Raw genomic sequence first — 15011 nt, forward strand, 5'->3', positions numbered from 1 at the left:
ATAAATTTATCTATGTTTACAAGCAGGTGTGTGATACAATCATCTAATTTTTTACATGTGCTTTAGTTCAAATCCCTAAGCAAAAAAGAAAACTATCCCTATGGGATAAATGGCATTTTACACTTATTCCAAAGTGTTGGAAAGAGGGCTTTGAACCACAGGGTCAGTAGCAAGATGAGCCACTCTCAGTCAAGTCCCCCTAAAGGGACCTGGCTTGTGTAAGGAAGCAGCTGATGAGACTGGGTAGCCACTGGCATCCTCAGATGCTTTCAGTTTGCAAAACAGACATGCAATCTCGCCTACTCCTTAGAAGAACCCTGCTCGTGAGGTAGGTCTTATTATCATCATATCGTAGAAATTATAACGGTGCAGGCTAAGAACTGAGTCTAACCCATGTCCTGTGAAGCTCACATATACTTCTCATGAGTTTGGTGCTGTTATTGAGTAATTTGCCCAAGGGCAAACCAGGAAGTAGGAAAACCCAAATTTAATAAATGCTCTAGATGATCCACATATGTGTACCCAAAATACAAGTGTGGGATGTGACACTGTCCCAGCAAGGCCTCCTGGACAAGGTTTACAAACATTATATGACCAAGTGGAACCGTTTTTCGTATAGAGCCCCACGATTTTCTACTGCCTCACTTTTCTTTCTGCGGATTCCACAAGCTACAACCCTCTTAATGTCTTAACTATCAGTTCCTTAAGGATAGAACCTGTGTTGGAGTCACTGTTCTCTCCAAGTCATTATGATGATTAATTTTATGTGTCAGCTGAACTGGCCACAGGGATTCAGATTAAACATTGCTTTTGGGCGTGTCTGTGAGGGTGTTTCCAGATGAGATTAGCATTTGGATCAATGGACTCAGTAAAGCAGATTAGTTGCCCCTCCCCCAATAGGTGGACACCAACTGATCTATTAAAAACCTGAATAGAACAAAAGAGGTGGAGGAAGGAGAAATGTACCCCCTTATTCTTGTCTCGCAGCTTGAGCTGGGACATCTCATCTCGTCATTTACACCAGTGGCTCCCCTGGTTATCAGGTCATTGAATTAGGACTGAATTACACTCTCAGGTTTCCTGGGTCTCCAGCTTGCAGAAGGCAGATTGTGGGACTTCTCGGCCTCCATAATAGCGTGAGCCAATTCTGCATGATAATTCTCTCTCCCTCTCTAAATGTGTATATATACATATATATGATGGATATAGCTGACGTAGATATAGACATAGATCCTATTAATTCTGTTTCTGGAGAACCCTAATACTGTCATGGAAATGGTATATAGAGGAAGGAAAGAAAATAGAAATAGTAAAGAAAAACAGGAGAAAGAAAGAAGGGAGGGAGAAAGAGAACAGGTGACACAGAAGCTCTTAATCTTGTCACATGGTTTCTTGAGCAGAAGATTTGAAAACCATTCACTTATCATTCCAATATACAGAAGAAAGATTCTAGAATAAGATGCTGTCATCAATTAAAATTTTTCTATGTTCCAGCTTAACCAAAGACTCCTTTGGGAATGATTTCTCCACTTTCTAGTTATGGTAAGTAGTTAGTGTGGGGAATTTTAGGATTCCGGAGAGCTGAACTCTTCTGTGATCATTATTCTGAACATGTATTCTTATCACTCCATGTTGTCGACATAGACACCAAAAATTAATGACGATGAAATGAAAAAGGGGCTCTTATCCTTCTGTATGAATAAAAAGGAAAGTGCTGCCTGGGGAACTGTGGTCTTTAAAGGATTTTTTTCTAAGGTTCAAAGAGCAAAATGGGGAAAAAAAAAAAAATAGAAGAATTAAAACCCGAATCAGAGAAAGAACTACAGCAGGGCAACTGTATACGACAAGAATTTGGGAGGACCTAAAGTGGGTAAAAGAGAGAAAGATAAAAAAAACCTCTCAGACTGTAGCTGGTAAAGGCTTTAACTTTATTTATTATAAAATAACTGTTATGAAAGTTAGTGGTCAATTAAATTTTACTTGAAATGAAATTCATTCTTTACACATGAGATTAAAATGTTATAAAGTAATCACTGTATGTTTAGTTTTTAACATTTTACTGAAGTACATAAGCCTACAGTACATACATATAGAAAAACGCACATAAGCCTACAGCCCAATGGATTTTCACACAAGCTGAATATATCTTTGCAACAAGCCCCCAGATCAAGAAAAGAGAACATTATCAGCACCTCAAAAGCCTCCCTCATGTTCCCTTTAGTTTCGTACATTTTGATTCTTTATATGAACAAAATAAGAGTGTGTGCACACTTTTGTGCATGGATCATTTGGCTCAACATCCTGTTTGTGAGATTGGTGTATATCGTTACGTGTAGTGTAGATCATTTCCATTGCTATGTAGTCATGTGTGAATTTAACACTCTATTTTTCTACTGTTAATGAGCATTTGTGTCATTCTCCAGTTTGAAGCAATTACAAACAGTGCTATGAATACTCTAGGATATATCTTTTGGTGGATATAACATATGTCCATACTTCCTAGGAGTGGAATAGATTGTTCTTAAGATGGAGATAGGCAGATAGATAGAATGACAGATAGATGATAGATACATAGATAGAGCTTCATCTTAAAATAATATTTAATAAAGATATATATATATTAGTATTAGCAGATATAATCAAACAGCAAAGTGGTTCTTTTCCACACCACACCAGCAGTGTTCCAACTGTCCCACATCCTCACCATCACTTGATATTTTTCACCTTTTTCCACCATTTAGGTGTGTGTGCAGTAGTTTCTTGCTGTGATTTTAATTTGCATTTCCCTGGTAATTCATGAAGTTGAATTGGCTTTTGGATATTCTTTTTTGTGAAGTTTGGTTCACGTCTTTTGCCATTTTCTGGTTTGGTCATCTATCTTGTTTTACTGATTTGTAGAAGTTCTTTACATATTCTGGATGAGAACCTTTTCTCAGATATATGTATTGTAAATATCTTCTCCCATTTGAGGGTTCTCTTTTAATTCTCATAATGATGTCCTTTGTGAACACAAATTCTTGATGTCATAAAATTTATGCTTATTATTTATTATTTTATATCATATGTTGTAGTAAAAGTAGAATTGAATAGGTTCACAGACCTGTCACCTGTGTTTCAGTGGCCACAGCGATGGAACCTATCTGTTTACATGACTCGTGTCAGAAACCTGGGTCATTCTACCTAACCGTGGCATACGGAATTGCAGGTACAGCACCTGCATGGAAAGAGAACTTCCCAGGCCAGCACCAAAATTCAAGTGACAGAAAAGACAACAGTAGACTTCATAATACATTCTTTAACTGTGCTGTTATTTCTTCCAGAGATATACTTGAAAAAGAATCTGTGACCCAATGGATGAGGGAAATTATACCAGAGTGAAAGAATTTATTTTCCTGGGAATTACCCAGTCTTGAGAGCTAAGCTGGGTCTTATTTGCCTTTTTGTTTTTGGTGTACATGATGACTCTGAAGGGAAACCTCATCATCATGGTTACAGTTACCTGGGAATCTCCTCTTCACACGCCCATGTACTTCCTGCTCCGTGTAATCTGTTTGTTCTCGACCTCTGCTTTTCCTCCATCACAGCTCCGAAGGTCCTGGTTGATCTTCTGTCAGAGAGAAAGACCATCTCCTTCAATGGCTGTGTCACTCAAATGTTCTTCTTCCACTTTCTGGGGGGAGCAGATGTTTTTTCTCTCTCTGTGATGGCATTTGATCACTACGTAGCCATCTCAAGACCCCTCCACTATCTGACTATCATGAGTAAGGAACGATGCACTAGCCTGGTGGTGGCCTCCTGGGTGGGGGGCTTTGTCCACTCCATCGCGCAGATTTCCTTGTTGCTCCTCTGTGGACCCAATGTTCTTGACACTTTCTACTGCGATGTCCCCCAGGTCCTCAAACTCGCCTGTACTGACACTTTTGCACTTGAGCTCCTGATGATTTCCAACAATGGCTTAGTCACTACCCTGTGGTTTATCTTCTTGCTTGTGTCCTACACAGCCATCCTCATAATGCTGAGGTCTCAGGCAGGGGAGGGCAGGAGGAAAGCCATCTCCACCTGCCCCTCCCACATCATGGTGGTGACCCTGCACTTTGTGCCCTGCATCTATGTCTACGCCAGGCCCTTCACTGCCCTCCTGACAGATACCGCCATTTCTGTCACCTTCACTGTCATCTCCCCTCTGTTCAATCCTATGATCTACACCCTGAGAAATCAGGAAATGAAGTCAGCCATGAGGAAACTAAAGAAACAACTAGGGCGTTCAGAAAGGATTTAAATTCTATGAGGACCAGATAATCCCAAAATTTAAAGATAAATATTAAAGACTTTCCTGGCGGTCCAGTGGTTGACTCCACACTTCCATTGTATGGGGTGTGGGTTCGATCGCTGGTCAGGGAACTAAGATCCTGCAGAGCCAAAAAAGATTTTTTTAAAATAAAGATAGGGCTTCCCTGGTGGCGCAGTGGTTGAGAGTCCACCTGCCGATTCAGGGGACACGGGTTCGTGCTGGTGAGAAGTTTTATAGCAATGGTTCAAGGGCCGGGTTGCTGATAAGATTAGGGCGTGTGCCGTGTGCCGTTTCTGCACTCATTGAATCTGGCCTCAGGTGGTCTCTTAAAGAGCTTCTCTGGTTCCTTTAATCTGGAATATGAGGAATGTTAACATCTTCCATTCGTTGGGGGTTTTAATTCTGTAAAGAGCTCAAAAGATATTGTTATCTCTATCCCTTGAGGCAGAACCAGGACCTGGCCCCAAGGTTACACTGTTACTGCTTGACTGCTCCTCCCTTCTCTCTACATCCCATCCCTTCCCTGATTAGCAACTGTACGAATCTGCCCTTTGGAACTCAGAGAAGGTCATGGAGGCTGGAGTCTATCCTCTACAAACAAGAAACAGAGGATACAGAAAGGCTTCCATGTCCAGGAGCCCCACAGGGTCCTGCTGGGTTTCAATCACCTTAACGCCAAAAGCAATGAACATCTATAGATACCATGGAGTCCTAAAGGAGGTTGGTCCTATGGTATGTGCTGGGGACCTATGGATGATACGGCTTGAAGGTGAGTCCCATTCATGTCTTATTTCAGAGACACGGTTTTGGGTAAAGTAGAAAAGAACAGCTTTATTGCTTTGCCAGGCAAAGGGAGACACAGCGAGCTCGTGCCCCCCAAAACCGTGTGTCTTCAACCCAGGAGGGTTTGGTGAGAAGTTTTATAGCAATGGTTCAAGGGCCGGGTTGCTGATAAGATTAGGGCGTGTGCCGTGTGCCGTTTCTGCACTCATTGAATCTGGCCTCAGGTGGTCTCTTAAAGAGCTTCTCTGGTTCCTTTAATCTGGAATATGAGGAATGTTAACATCTTCCATTCGTTGGGGGTTTTAATTCTGTAAAGAGCTCAAAAGATATTGTTATCTCTATCCCTTGAGGCAGAACCAGGACCTGGCCCCAAGGTTACACTGTTACTGCTTGACTGCTCCTCCCTTCTCTCTACATCCCATCCCTTCCCTGATTAGCAACTGTACGAATCTGCCCTTTGGAACTCAGAGAAGGTCATGGAGGCTGGAGTCTATCCTCTACAAACAAGAAACAGAGGATACAGAAAGGCTTCCATGTCCAGGAGCCCCACAGGGTCCTGCTCGGTTTCAATCACCTTAACGCTAAAAGCAATGAACATCTATAGATACCATGGAGTCCTAAAGGAGGTTGGTCCTATAGTATGTGCTGGGGACCTATGGATGATACGGCTTGAAGGTGAGTCCCATTCATGTCTTCCACTACCCACTTTCAATTATTCATTCCACGAGTATTTACAGGGCATTTTTCATGTGCCCAACAGTGCTAGGATTCAAACTGCTGCAAAAAGATTAAAAATAGTCACTGTCTTAGAGGCATCCCCCAAGCTGCTTTCACGAAGGTATGAACAAAGTGTAGTGGAAATATTGTAGGCACCTGAAAGTTTCAAAAGACATTTAACAGTGAGTAGACCTTTCCAAAGGTTATAAGGCAGAGAGGGACAATCCAAGCAAACACATCAGTATGTGCAGAGGGAGAGAATGGTGTAAGAGTGTGTCACATTTCTGTGGCAGTGAGCTCATTGTAGCCACAACATAGTGCACTCCTGGAGTGAAGACCTGTATTTGAGCTATCATCCACATAGCTTTTTTACATAGCGTTTTTTACATAGCTTTTATCATCCACATAGCTTTTTTACAAAGCCTTTTTTACATAGCTTTTACTTAATAGCAGACTATTAGTTCAGTACGATATTAGTGATTTATTGCTGTATAACATATTACCCCAAAACGTAGTGGCTTAAAGCAACACACATTTCTTAAAGAACATTGATTTAAAAGGAAAACTGGGAAAGGAGAACTCCATTTGTGGCCCCCTGAGCAATGCAAATCCATGCTTCCTACTGGAGAGAGAGGATCCCCAAATCACTCCAAAGCTGTGGTTTCTTCCTGAGCAGAAGGAGGTAACGCTGTCCACGGGAGTATTCATACAGAAGTAACCCTGATGGGTAGAGGCTGGAGACAGCTCACCTGGATTGGTGAAAGGCTTACGCAAAGACAGATACTAAGCATTCCCATGGGAAGGAACTGACTCCCCATCGTATAGCAGGATTATCTCAATCGCAGACTAGCCAGACCCAAATTTCTCCTTGTTTCTGCACATGGGACCTTATAACTCCTTTACACTTTCCATTCAATCCATTAGAAGTGAAAGAAAGACGAATCAAAAGCATGAAGTTTCAGTCAGTGAATCTGAGATTTTGCTAGGATCTGTCATGAAAGAAATGAGAATGATGCCAGGAGAAGGTTTATCTAACAATGCAGCTGATATTTTGCTGGGACCTACTGACTGTACTATGTCTCCAGTTGTGATAAAGTTCAAGCCACAGAAGCTGACACTCATGTGTAAGCAAAGTAGATTAAATACTGTGTTAAAAACATCCAAAATCAAAGCAGTTAACCACAATAAAAATATATTTCCTGCTCATGTCACAGGCCAATGCTGGTCTTTAGAAAGAGCTGTTCCAGGAAGTCATTTAAAGAGACAGGTCTCGGGGCTTCCCTAGTGGCACAGAGGTTAAGAATCCACCTGCCAATGCAGGGGACACGGGTTCACGCCCTGGTCCGGGAAGATCCCACATGCCGTGGAGCAGCTAAGCCTGTGCACCACAGCTACTCTAGAGCCTGCGAGCTACAACTACTGAGCCCACGTGCCACAACTACTGAAGCCCGCACGCCTATAGCCTGTGCTCTGCAACTGTAACAAGAGAAGACACCGCAATGAGAAGCCTGCGCACCGCTATAAAGAGTAGCCCCCTCTCGCCGCAACCAGAGAAAGCCCGCACGCTGCAACAAGGACCCAACACAGCCAAAAATAAAGACAAATAAATTAATTAATTTAAAAAAAAACACGGTGAGGAAAAGAAATTGAATTCAGAATGCCATTAAATTTACTTCTCTTTCACCACGACATGAAATAATTACTTGGATTAATATATACACATATTTTTTTTTCTCCAGGTAGGGACATTTTCTTAGGGAACTGTTAGATAATGAAATGATTCTAGCTTATCCTACGCAGATCCCATATATTTGGTCCTACATAAAGAACATTGATTTTAAACTTCCACAATATTTTTCATAAGCAAATAAATGTCCCTATATACACAAACGGGCTGGTTTCGAGTGATTCTGTCATTCTGTACTTCTTTGAAAAATTCAAAGAAGATTCAGGTTGTTTCAGCTTAGTTTTCAAGATGCTAGTGTAGTCAGCACCACAGAAACGATATTGAAGCATCCATGAAATTCCAGCCACAAAACACTACCCTGGGAATTCCCAAGCCTGTTTTATTAGAATGGGTTTACCTCGGCCTATTTCTAAAGAAGTTCTTGAGATCTTGAACCCGTTCTTGCCAAAAGCAAGGACAAAAGCAAACTTATAAACAATAGTTCTCTGTTTTATCTTCTTCCTTCCTGTTGCAGACACACATACAGAGGGATTCTCATTTGTCCTCCCCCCTCCATCTTTACTTTCTTAGTTGTGCCTGTATTTTGTGCAGGGAAGTGTACCCATTTATCAGCATTTTTCAGTTGCATTGGTGACTTGATTACTTTCACGACTAATTTCTGCACAGAACCTCGTGCATTTGGGTTTCAAAGCCCATTCTCCTAACCACTACGGTAGACCACCCCTGGAAATTCTTGATCGCAGCTGTTTTTCTTGCCACCACTAATAAGCCATCAGTTAACTATCAAGAAACAGTTGAGGTTTACAGTTAATTGAGGTTCAAATGTTGGTAAGAGCAATGGACGGAACACAGTCTTAGACTCGTCACAAGGTAATTGAGGGCAACATTACTTAAAACAATTGAGTATTAAAACTCCAAAGGTGGGGGGTCATAAATTGGGAATGTGGAATTAACAGATGCACACTACCATATATAAAATAGATTAAAAAAACAAGGATTTACTGTATAGCAAGGGAACTATATTCAATATCTTGTAATAACCTATAATGGAAAAGAATAGAAAAAAATGAATATAGATATAAACATACATACATATCTCCAAATCACTTTGCTATATACCTGAAACTAGCACAATATTGTAAATCAACTATACGCCAATAAAAAAATTTATATATATATATATATATATATATATATATATATATATATTTTGGCCACACCACGCAGCACGCAGGATCTTAATTCCCCAACCAGGGATTTAACCCGGGGCCCCCTGCAGTAGAAGTGCGGAGTCCTAACCACTGGACCGCCAGGAAAGTCCTCCAAAATGTATATATTTTTTAAAAAGCTCTGTGGTGACCTAAATGAGAAGGAAATCTGAAAAGGAGGGGATGTGTATATACGTGTAGCTGATTCACTTTGCTGTACAGTATAAACTAACACAACATTGTAAAGCAACTATACTCCAACAAGAAAAAATTTTTTAATTTAAAAATTTTAAAAAAAGCTCCAAAGGTCTACAAATCACCTAGATCAATGGATCCATTTAATATTGTTTAATATTGTGCAGACTATACTCCAATAAAAAAATTTATATATATATATATATATATATATTTTGGCCACACCACGCAGCACGCAGGATTCCAACAAGAAAAAATTTTTTAATTTAAAAATTTTTTAAAAAGCTCCAAAGGTCTAAAAATCACCTAGATCAATGGATCCATTTAATATTGTTTAATATTGTGCAGAACTTGCCTACTTGCGAAGGGACTCAAGGCAGTGAAGGCTCCCATTTCACTCATGAAAAGCCTGAACATACTGGAGTTTACATGCCTTTAAAGATTCCACTATTGTTCCGTGAAGGCCTCAGAGCTCAGATCTCCCAAGCTGGTATCTTTTCTCTGTGCCACAATACTTCCCACCATAGTCCAACATTTAAAAAAAAGAAAGAAAGAAAAAGAAAAATCCTCTATGCATTATTTAAAAAACTTCATGTGTTCTGATCATTTTCTTTGAAAAATCTGTAAAAAGCATTTACTCTGAAGAAAGTAACTGGCACTTTTTTTTTTTTTAAATAAATGTATTTATTTATTTATTTATTAGTGGCTGCGCTGGGTCCTCGTTGCTGCACGCGGGCTTTCTCTGGTTGCGGCGAGCAGGGACTACTCTTCTTGTGGTGCACGGGCTTCTCATTGCGGTGGCTTCTCTTGTTGCAGAGCATGGGCTCTAGGCGCGCGGGCTTCAGTAGTTGTGGCTCGAGGGCTTCAGTAGATATGGCTCGCGGGCTCTAGAGAGCAGGCTCAGTAGGTGTGGCCCACGGGCTTAGTTGCTCCGCGGCATGTGGGATCTTCGCGGACCAGGGCTCGAACCCACGTCCCCTACATTGGCAGGCGTATTCTTAGCCACCGTGCCACCAGGGAAGTCCCTAACTGGCCCTTTTAAAAACTAAAAATATTTGAAAAGGATGAAATCTTCTGGGAGTTATTGATGGATTCATAGATCACTGGGAGTGAGCCGAGAAAATTAGCTTTGTGTTGCTTGGGCTTCAAAGGAAAGGGAATAGGAGGAAAGTTAGTAACATAGAAGTTCTGTTCTGATGAGAAAATGAGAAATAAGGTACAGTGGGATCCGGAGAGCTGAATCATGAACAGCAGGACGAGAGGTTGGCTTCAATAGGGACAGAATACAGAGGGAAGTGGTACAAAGGAGTGTCAAAGGTGAACACAGCCCAGTGTTAGTGAAAACAATAGTGAAAAGGCTAAGCTCCAAGCCTATTTGCCCAAAGCGATGGGGTGCTTTAAAGGGAGAGTGAGGGGGACAAGCTGGGGCTCAGTAGAGCCAGAAAAGTGAAAAATTGCCAAGAGTTAGTCAGTGTCAGCGCGATTAGGCTGGTTGTGTCTGAGAGCTGGAAGTCATCCCCCCACGGAGACTGGGAGGCAGAGGCCCCTTCCTTCCTGTTGATCATATTTAAAGGAAAGGCTCTCAGTCCTTGAGAGAGACACTTGTGAGTCGCCAGAGATACATATTCACAATTACAAGGCCTTTCCCATAAATGCTCTAAGTAAAAGGAGGTGAGCGGCCTGTCTCAGACGTTGGCTGGAACAAACAGTAAATTCTCCTGGCAGCTTTGTGCTTTCCCAGGAAGGCATTTTAATGGGGGTTTGGGGTCATCCTAAGGACACAGCCTTGTGCCGCCAGAGGCCATGCTACCATCTGGTCACCTTTTGGTGCAGGTTTGGACAGAGTCATTAGGTGCCGAGATTCTGCAGTTCTCAGCGGCACGAGGAAACTTTGGGGCGATGGAGATGTTCCTTATCCTAATTGTGGTGATGGCTTCATGGCTGTACATGTATATCAAATCTCATCGAATTGTACCTCTAAATGTGTGCAGTTCATTGTCTGGAAGCTACACGGCAACAAAGCCGATTAAAAGAAAAAAGAAGCTACAAAAGACAGTTTTGTTTTAAGCAGTTGGCGAAATCACAATAGCCTGATACCTGTCAACACCCAAACTGGTGTTTATTCTAAATGTTTTCTTTGAAACAGGGTGGGAAACAGGAGAAGAGCATCAAGGAGGATTTATAGGAAAGGAAGCTTGGTAATAAAAGTTTTTAAAATATTGTGCTCCTTTGCAAACTAGAAATGTTCTAAATTGTTTTATCCTTTGGTATACTTTTGTTTGTTTTTAGAGTAACAGATTTTATTACTTAGAGCAGTTTTAGGTTTACATAAAAATTAGAACATACAGAGTGGGCCACACCACGCAGCACGCAGGATCTTAATTCCCCAACCAGGGATTTAACCCGGGGCCCCCTTCAGTAGAAGTGCGGAGTCCTAACCCCTGGACCGCCAGGAAAGTCCTCCAAAATGTATATATTTTTTAAAAAGCTCTGTGGTGACCTAAATGAGAAGGAAATCTGAAAAGGAGGGGATGTGTATATACGTGTAGCTGATTCACTTTGCTGTACAGTATAAACTAACACAACATTGTAAAGCAACTATACTCCAACAAGAAAAAATTTTTTAATTTAAAAATTTTTTAAAAAGCTCCAAAGGTCTAAAAATCACCTAGATCAATGGATCCATTTAATATTGTTTAATATTGTGCAGAACTTGCCTACTTGCGAAGGGACTCAAGGCAGTGAAGGCTCCCATTTCACTCATGAAAAGCCTGAACATACTGGAGTTTACATGCCTTTAAAGATTCCACTATTGTTCCGTGAAGGTCTCAGAGCTCAGATCTCCCAAGCTGGTATCTTTTCTCTGTGCCACAATACTTCCCACCATAGTCCAACATTTAAAAAAAAGAAAGAAAGAAAAAGAAAAATCCTCTATGCATTATTTAAAAAACTTCATGTGTTCTGATCATTTTCTTTGAAAAATCTGTAAAAAGCATTTACTCTGAAGAAAGTAACTGGCACTTTTTTTTTTTTAAATAAATGTATTTATTTATTTATTTATTAGTGGCTGCGCTGGGTCCTCGTTGCTGCACGCGGGCTTTCTCTGGTTGCGGCGAGCAGGGACTACTCTTCTTGTGGTGCACGGGCTTCTCATTGCGGTGGCTTCTCTTGTTGCAGAGCATGGGCTCTAGGCGCGCGGGCTTCAGTAGTTGTGGCTCGAGGGCTTCAGTAGATATGGCTCGCGGGCTCTAGAGAGCAGGCTCAGTAGGTGTGGCCCACGGGCTTAGTTGCTCCGCGGCATGTGGGATCTTCGCGGACCAGGGCTCGAACCCACGTCCCCTACATTGGCAGGCGTATTCTTAGCCACCGTGCCACCAGGGAAGTCCCTAACTGGCCCTTTTAAAAACTAAAAATATTTGAAAAGGATGAAATCTTCTGGGAGTTATTGATGGATTCATAGATCACTGGGAGTGAGCCGAGAAAATTAGCTTTGTGTTGCTTGGGCTTCAAAGGAAAGGGAATAGGAGGAAAGTTAGTAACATAGAAGTTCTGTTCTGATGAGAAAATGAGAAATAAGGTACAGTGGGATCCGGAGAGCTGAATCATGAACAGCAGGACGAGAGGTTGGCTTCAATAGGGACAGAATACAGAGGGAAGTGGTACAAAGGAGTGTCAAAGGTTAACACAGCCCAGTGTTAGTGAAAACAATAGTGAAAAGGCTAAGCTCCAAGCCTATTTGCCCAAAGCGATGGGGTGCTTTAAAGGGAGAGTGAGGGGGACAAGCTGGGGCTCAGTAGAGCCAGAAAAGTGAAAAATTGCCAAGAGTTAGTCAGTGTCAGCGCGATTAGGCTGGTTGTGTCTGAGAGCTGGAAGTCATCCCCCCACGGAGACTGGGAGGCAGAGGCCCCTTCCTTCCTGTTGATCATATTTAAAGGAAAGGCTCTCAGTCCTTGAGAGAGACACCTGTGAGTCGCCAGAGATACATATTCACAATTACAAGGCCTTTCCCATAAATGCTCTAAGTAAAAGGAGGTGAGCGGCCTGTCTCAGACGTTGGCTGGAACAAACAGTAAATTCTCCTGGCAGCTTTGTGCTTTCCCAGGAAGGCATTTTAATGGGGGTTTGGGGTCATCCTAAGGACACAGCCTTGTGCCGCCAGAGGCCATGCTACCATCTGGTCACCTTTTGGTGCAGGTTTGGACAGAGTCATTAGGTGCCGAGATTCTGCAGTTCTCAGCGGCACGAGGAAACTTTGGGGCGATGGAGATGTTCCTTATCCTAATTGTGGTGATGGCTTCATGGCTGTACATGTATATCAAATCTCATCGAATTGTACCTCTAAATGTGTGCAGTTCATTGTCTGGAAGCTACACGGCAACAAAGCCGATTAAAAGAAAAAAGAAGCTACAAAAGACAGTTTTGTTTTAAGCAGTTGGCGAAATCACAATAGCCTGATACCTGTCAACACCCAAACTGGTGTTTATTCTAAATGTTTTCTTTGAAACAGGGTGGGAAACAGGAGAAGAGCATCAAGGAGGATTTATAGGAAAGGAAGCTTGGTAATAAAAGTTTTTAAAATATTGTGCTCCTTTGCAAACTAGAAATGTTCTAAATTGTTTTATCCTTTGGTATACTTTTGTTTGTTTTTAGAGTAACAGATTTTATTACTTAGAGCAGTTTTAGGTTTACATAAAAATTAGAACATACAGAGTGCTCCCTTTCCCCACTACCACCCCAGTTTCCCTTATTAGTAATGCATTTATTATTAATTCATCTTGCATTAGTGTGCTACATTAGGTAACAATTGAGGAACCAGTATTGATACATTTTTTTTTTTTTTTTTTTGCGGTATGGGGGGCCTCTCACTGTTGTGGCTTCTCCCGTTGAGGAGCACAGGCTCCGGACGCGCAGGCTCCGGACGCGCAGGCGCAGCGGCCATGGCTCACGGGCCTAGTTGCTCCGCGGCACGTGGGATCTTCCCGGACCGGGGCGCAAACCCGTGTCCCCCGCATCGGCAGGCGGACTCTCAACCACTGCGCCACCAGGGAAGCCCTGATACATTATTATTAACTGCAGTCCATAGTTTGCATGAGGTCTCACTCTTAGTGATGTGTACATTCTATGGGTTTTAGTAAATGCTTATGTTATGTATCCACACTCAGAGTATCATATAGAACAGTTTCAATGCCCTAAAAATCCCCTGTGTCTCACCTGTTCATCCCTCCCCGCCCCCCGGCAACCGTTAATCTTTTCATTATAATTTTATCTTTTCCAGAACATCATATAGTTGGGATCGTACAGTATGGACATTTTCAGATCAACTGCTCTCACCTAGTAATGCAACTAAAGTTTCCTCTATGTCTTTTCTTGGCTTGAGAGCTCATTTCCTTTTATCACTGAATAATATCCCATTGTATGAAACGTATCTGCTTTTGAAATGCTAGATTTGATAATAGTTGCAGTTATTTCAAAGAATCATATTTTATAAGAAAAGAATAAAAAAGTGTGTTTTTGTCAGCATTTCTGAAATAACGTGTATAAAAGACTGGCTCTGCAAAATGTTAACTGTGCTATACGCAGCGGAAGTGTGGTCTGTGCCGAACTCAGTTTAAGTGAATTAAACAAGTCTCTTTAAGCTTCACGATCCTGTAAAACAAACATGATTATACGCATTTTTACTGATGATAAACTGAGGCTCAGAGCTACCTACCAATTAAGTGACAGAGTCTATCAAATTCAGGCCTGCTGCATAGAGAAGAGACTTGTGGCTGCCGGGGCTTTGGGCAGGAGGGATGGACTGGGAATTTGGGATTAGCAGATGCAGACTATTATATAGAGAATGTAAACAACAAGGTCCTACTGTATACCACAAGGAACTATATTCAATATCCTGTGATAAACCATCATGGAAAAGAATATGAAAAAGAATATATATATATATATATATATACACATACATTTAACTGAGTCACTTTACTGTACAGCAGAAATTAACACAACACTGTAAATCAACTATACTTCAATAAAATTTTAAAACACACACCCACACACAAATTCAGTTCTGCTGATACTAACATCTTTGCTCTTTGTGCAAAACTAAAACCTTTACAAATACTGAGGCGGCAAGGAG

The 15011-nt window shown here is 41.5% G+C and overlaps 1 protein-coding gene across 1 annotated transcript; it reads left to right on the top strand.

Annotated features, from left to right (window-relative positions):
- The first annotated feature begins 3350 nt into the window (after positions 1-3350).
- LOC102995030 (olfactory receptor 4D9-like) lies at positions 3351-4279 on the top strand. The gene is given in 2 exon segments (XM_024133354.1): positions 3351-3542; positions 3545-4279. Coding segments are annotated over 2 exon segments (927 nt in total).
- The last annotated feature ends 10732 nt before the right edge of the window (positions 4280-15011 follow it).

The sequence above is a fragment of the Physeter macrocephalus genome, chromosome 16, assembly GCF_002837175.3.
Source record: "Physeter macrocephalus isolate SW-GA chromosome 16, ASM283717v5, whole genome shotgun sequence".
NCBI lineage: Eukaryota > Metazoa > Chordata > Mammalia > Artiodactyla > Physeteridae > Physeter > Physeter macrocephalus.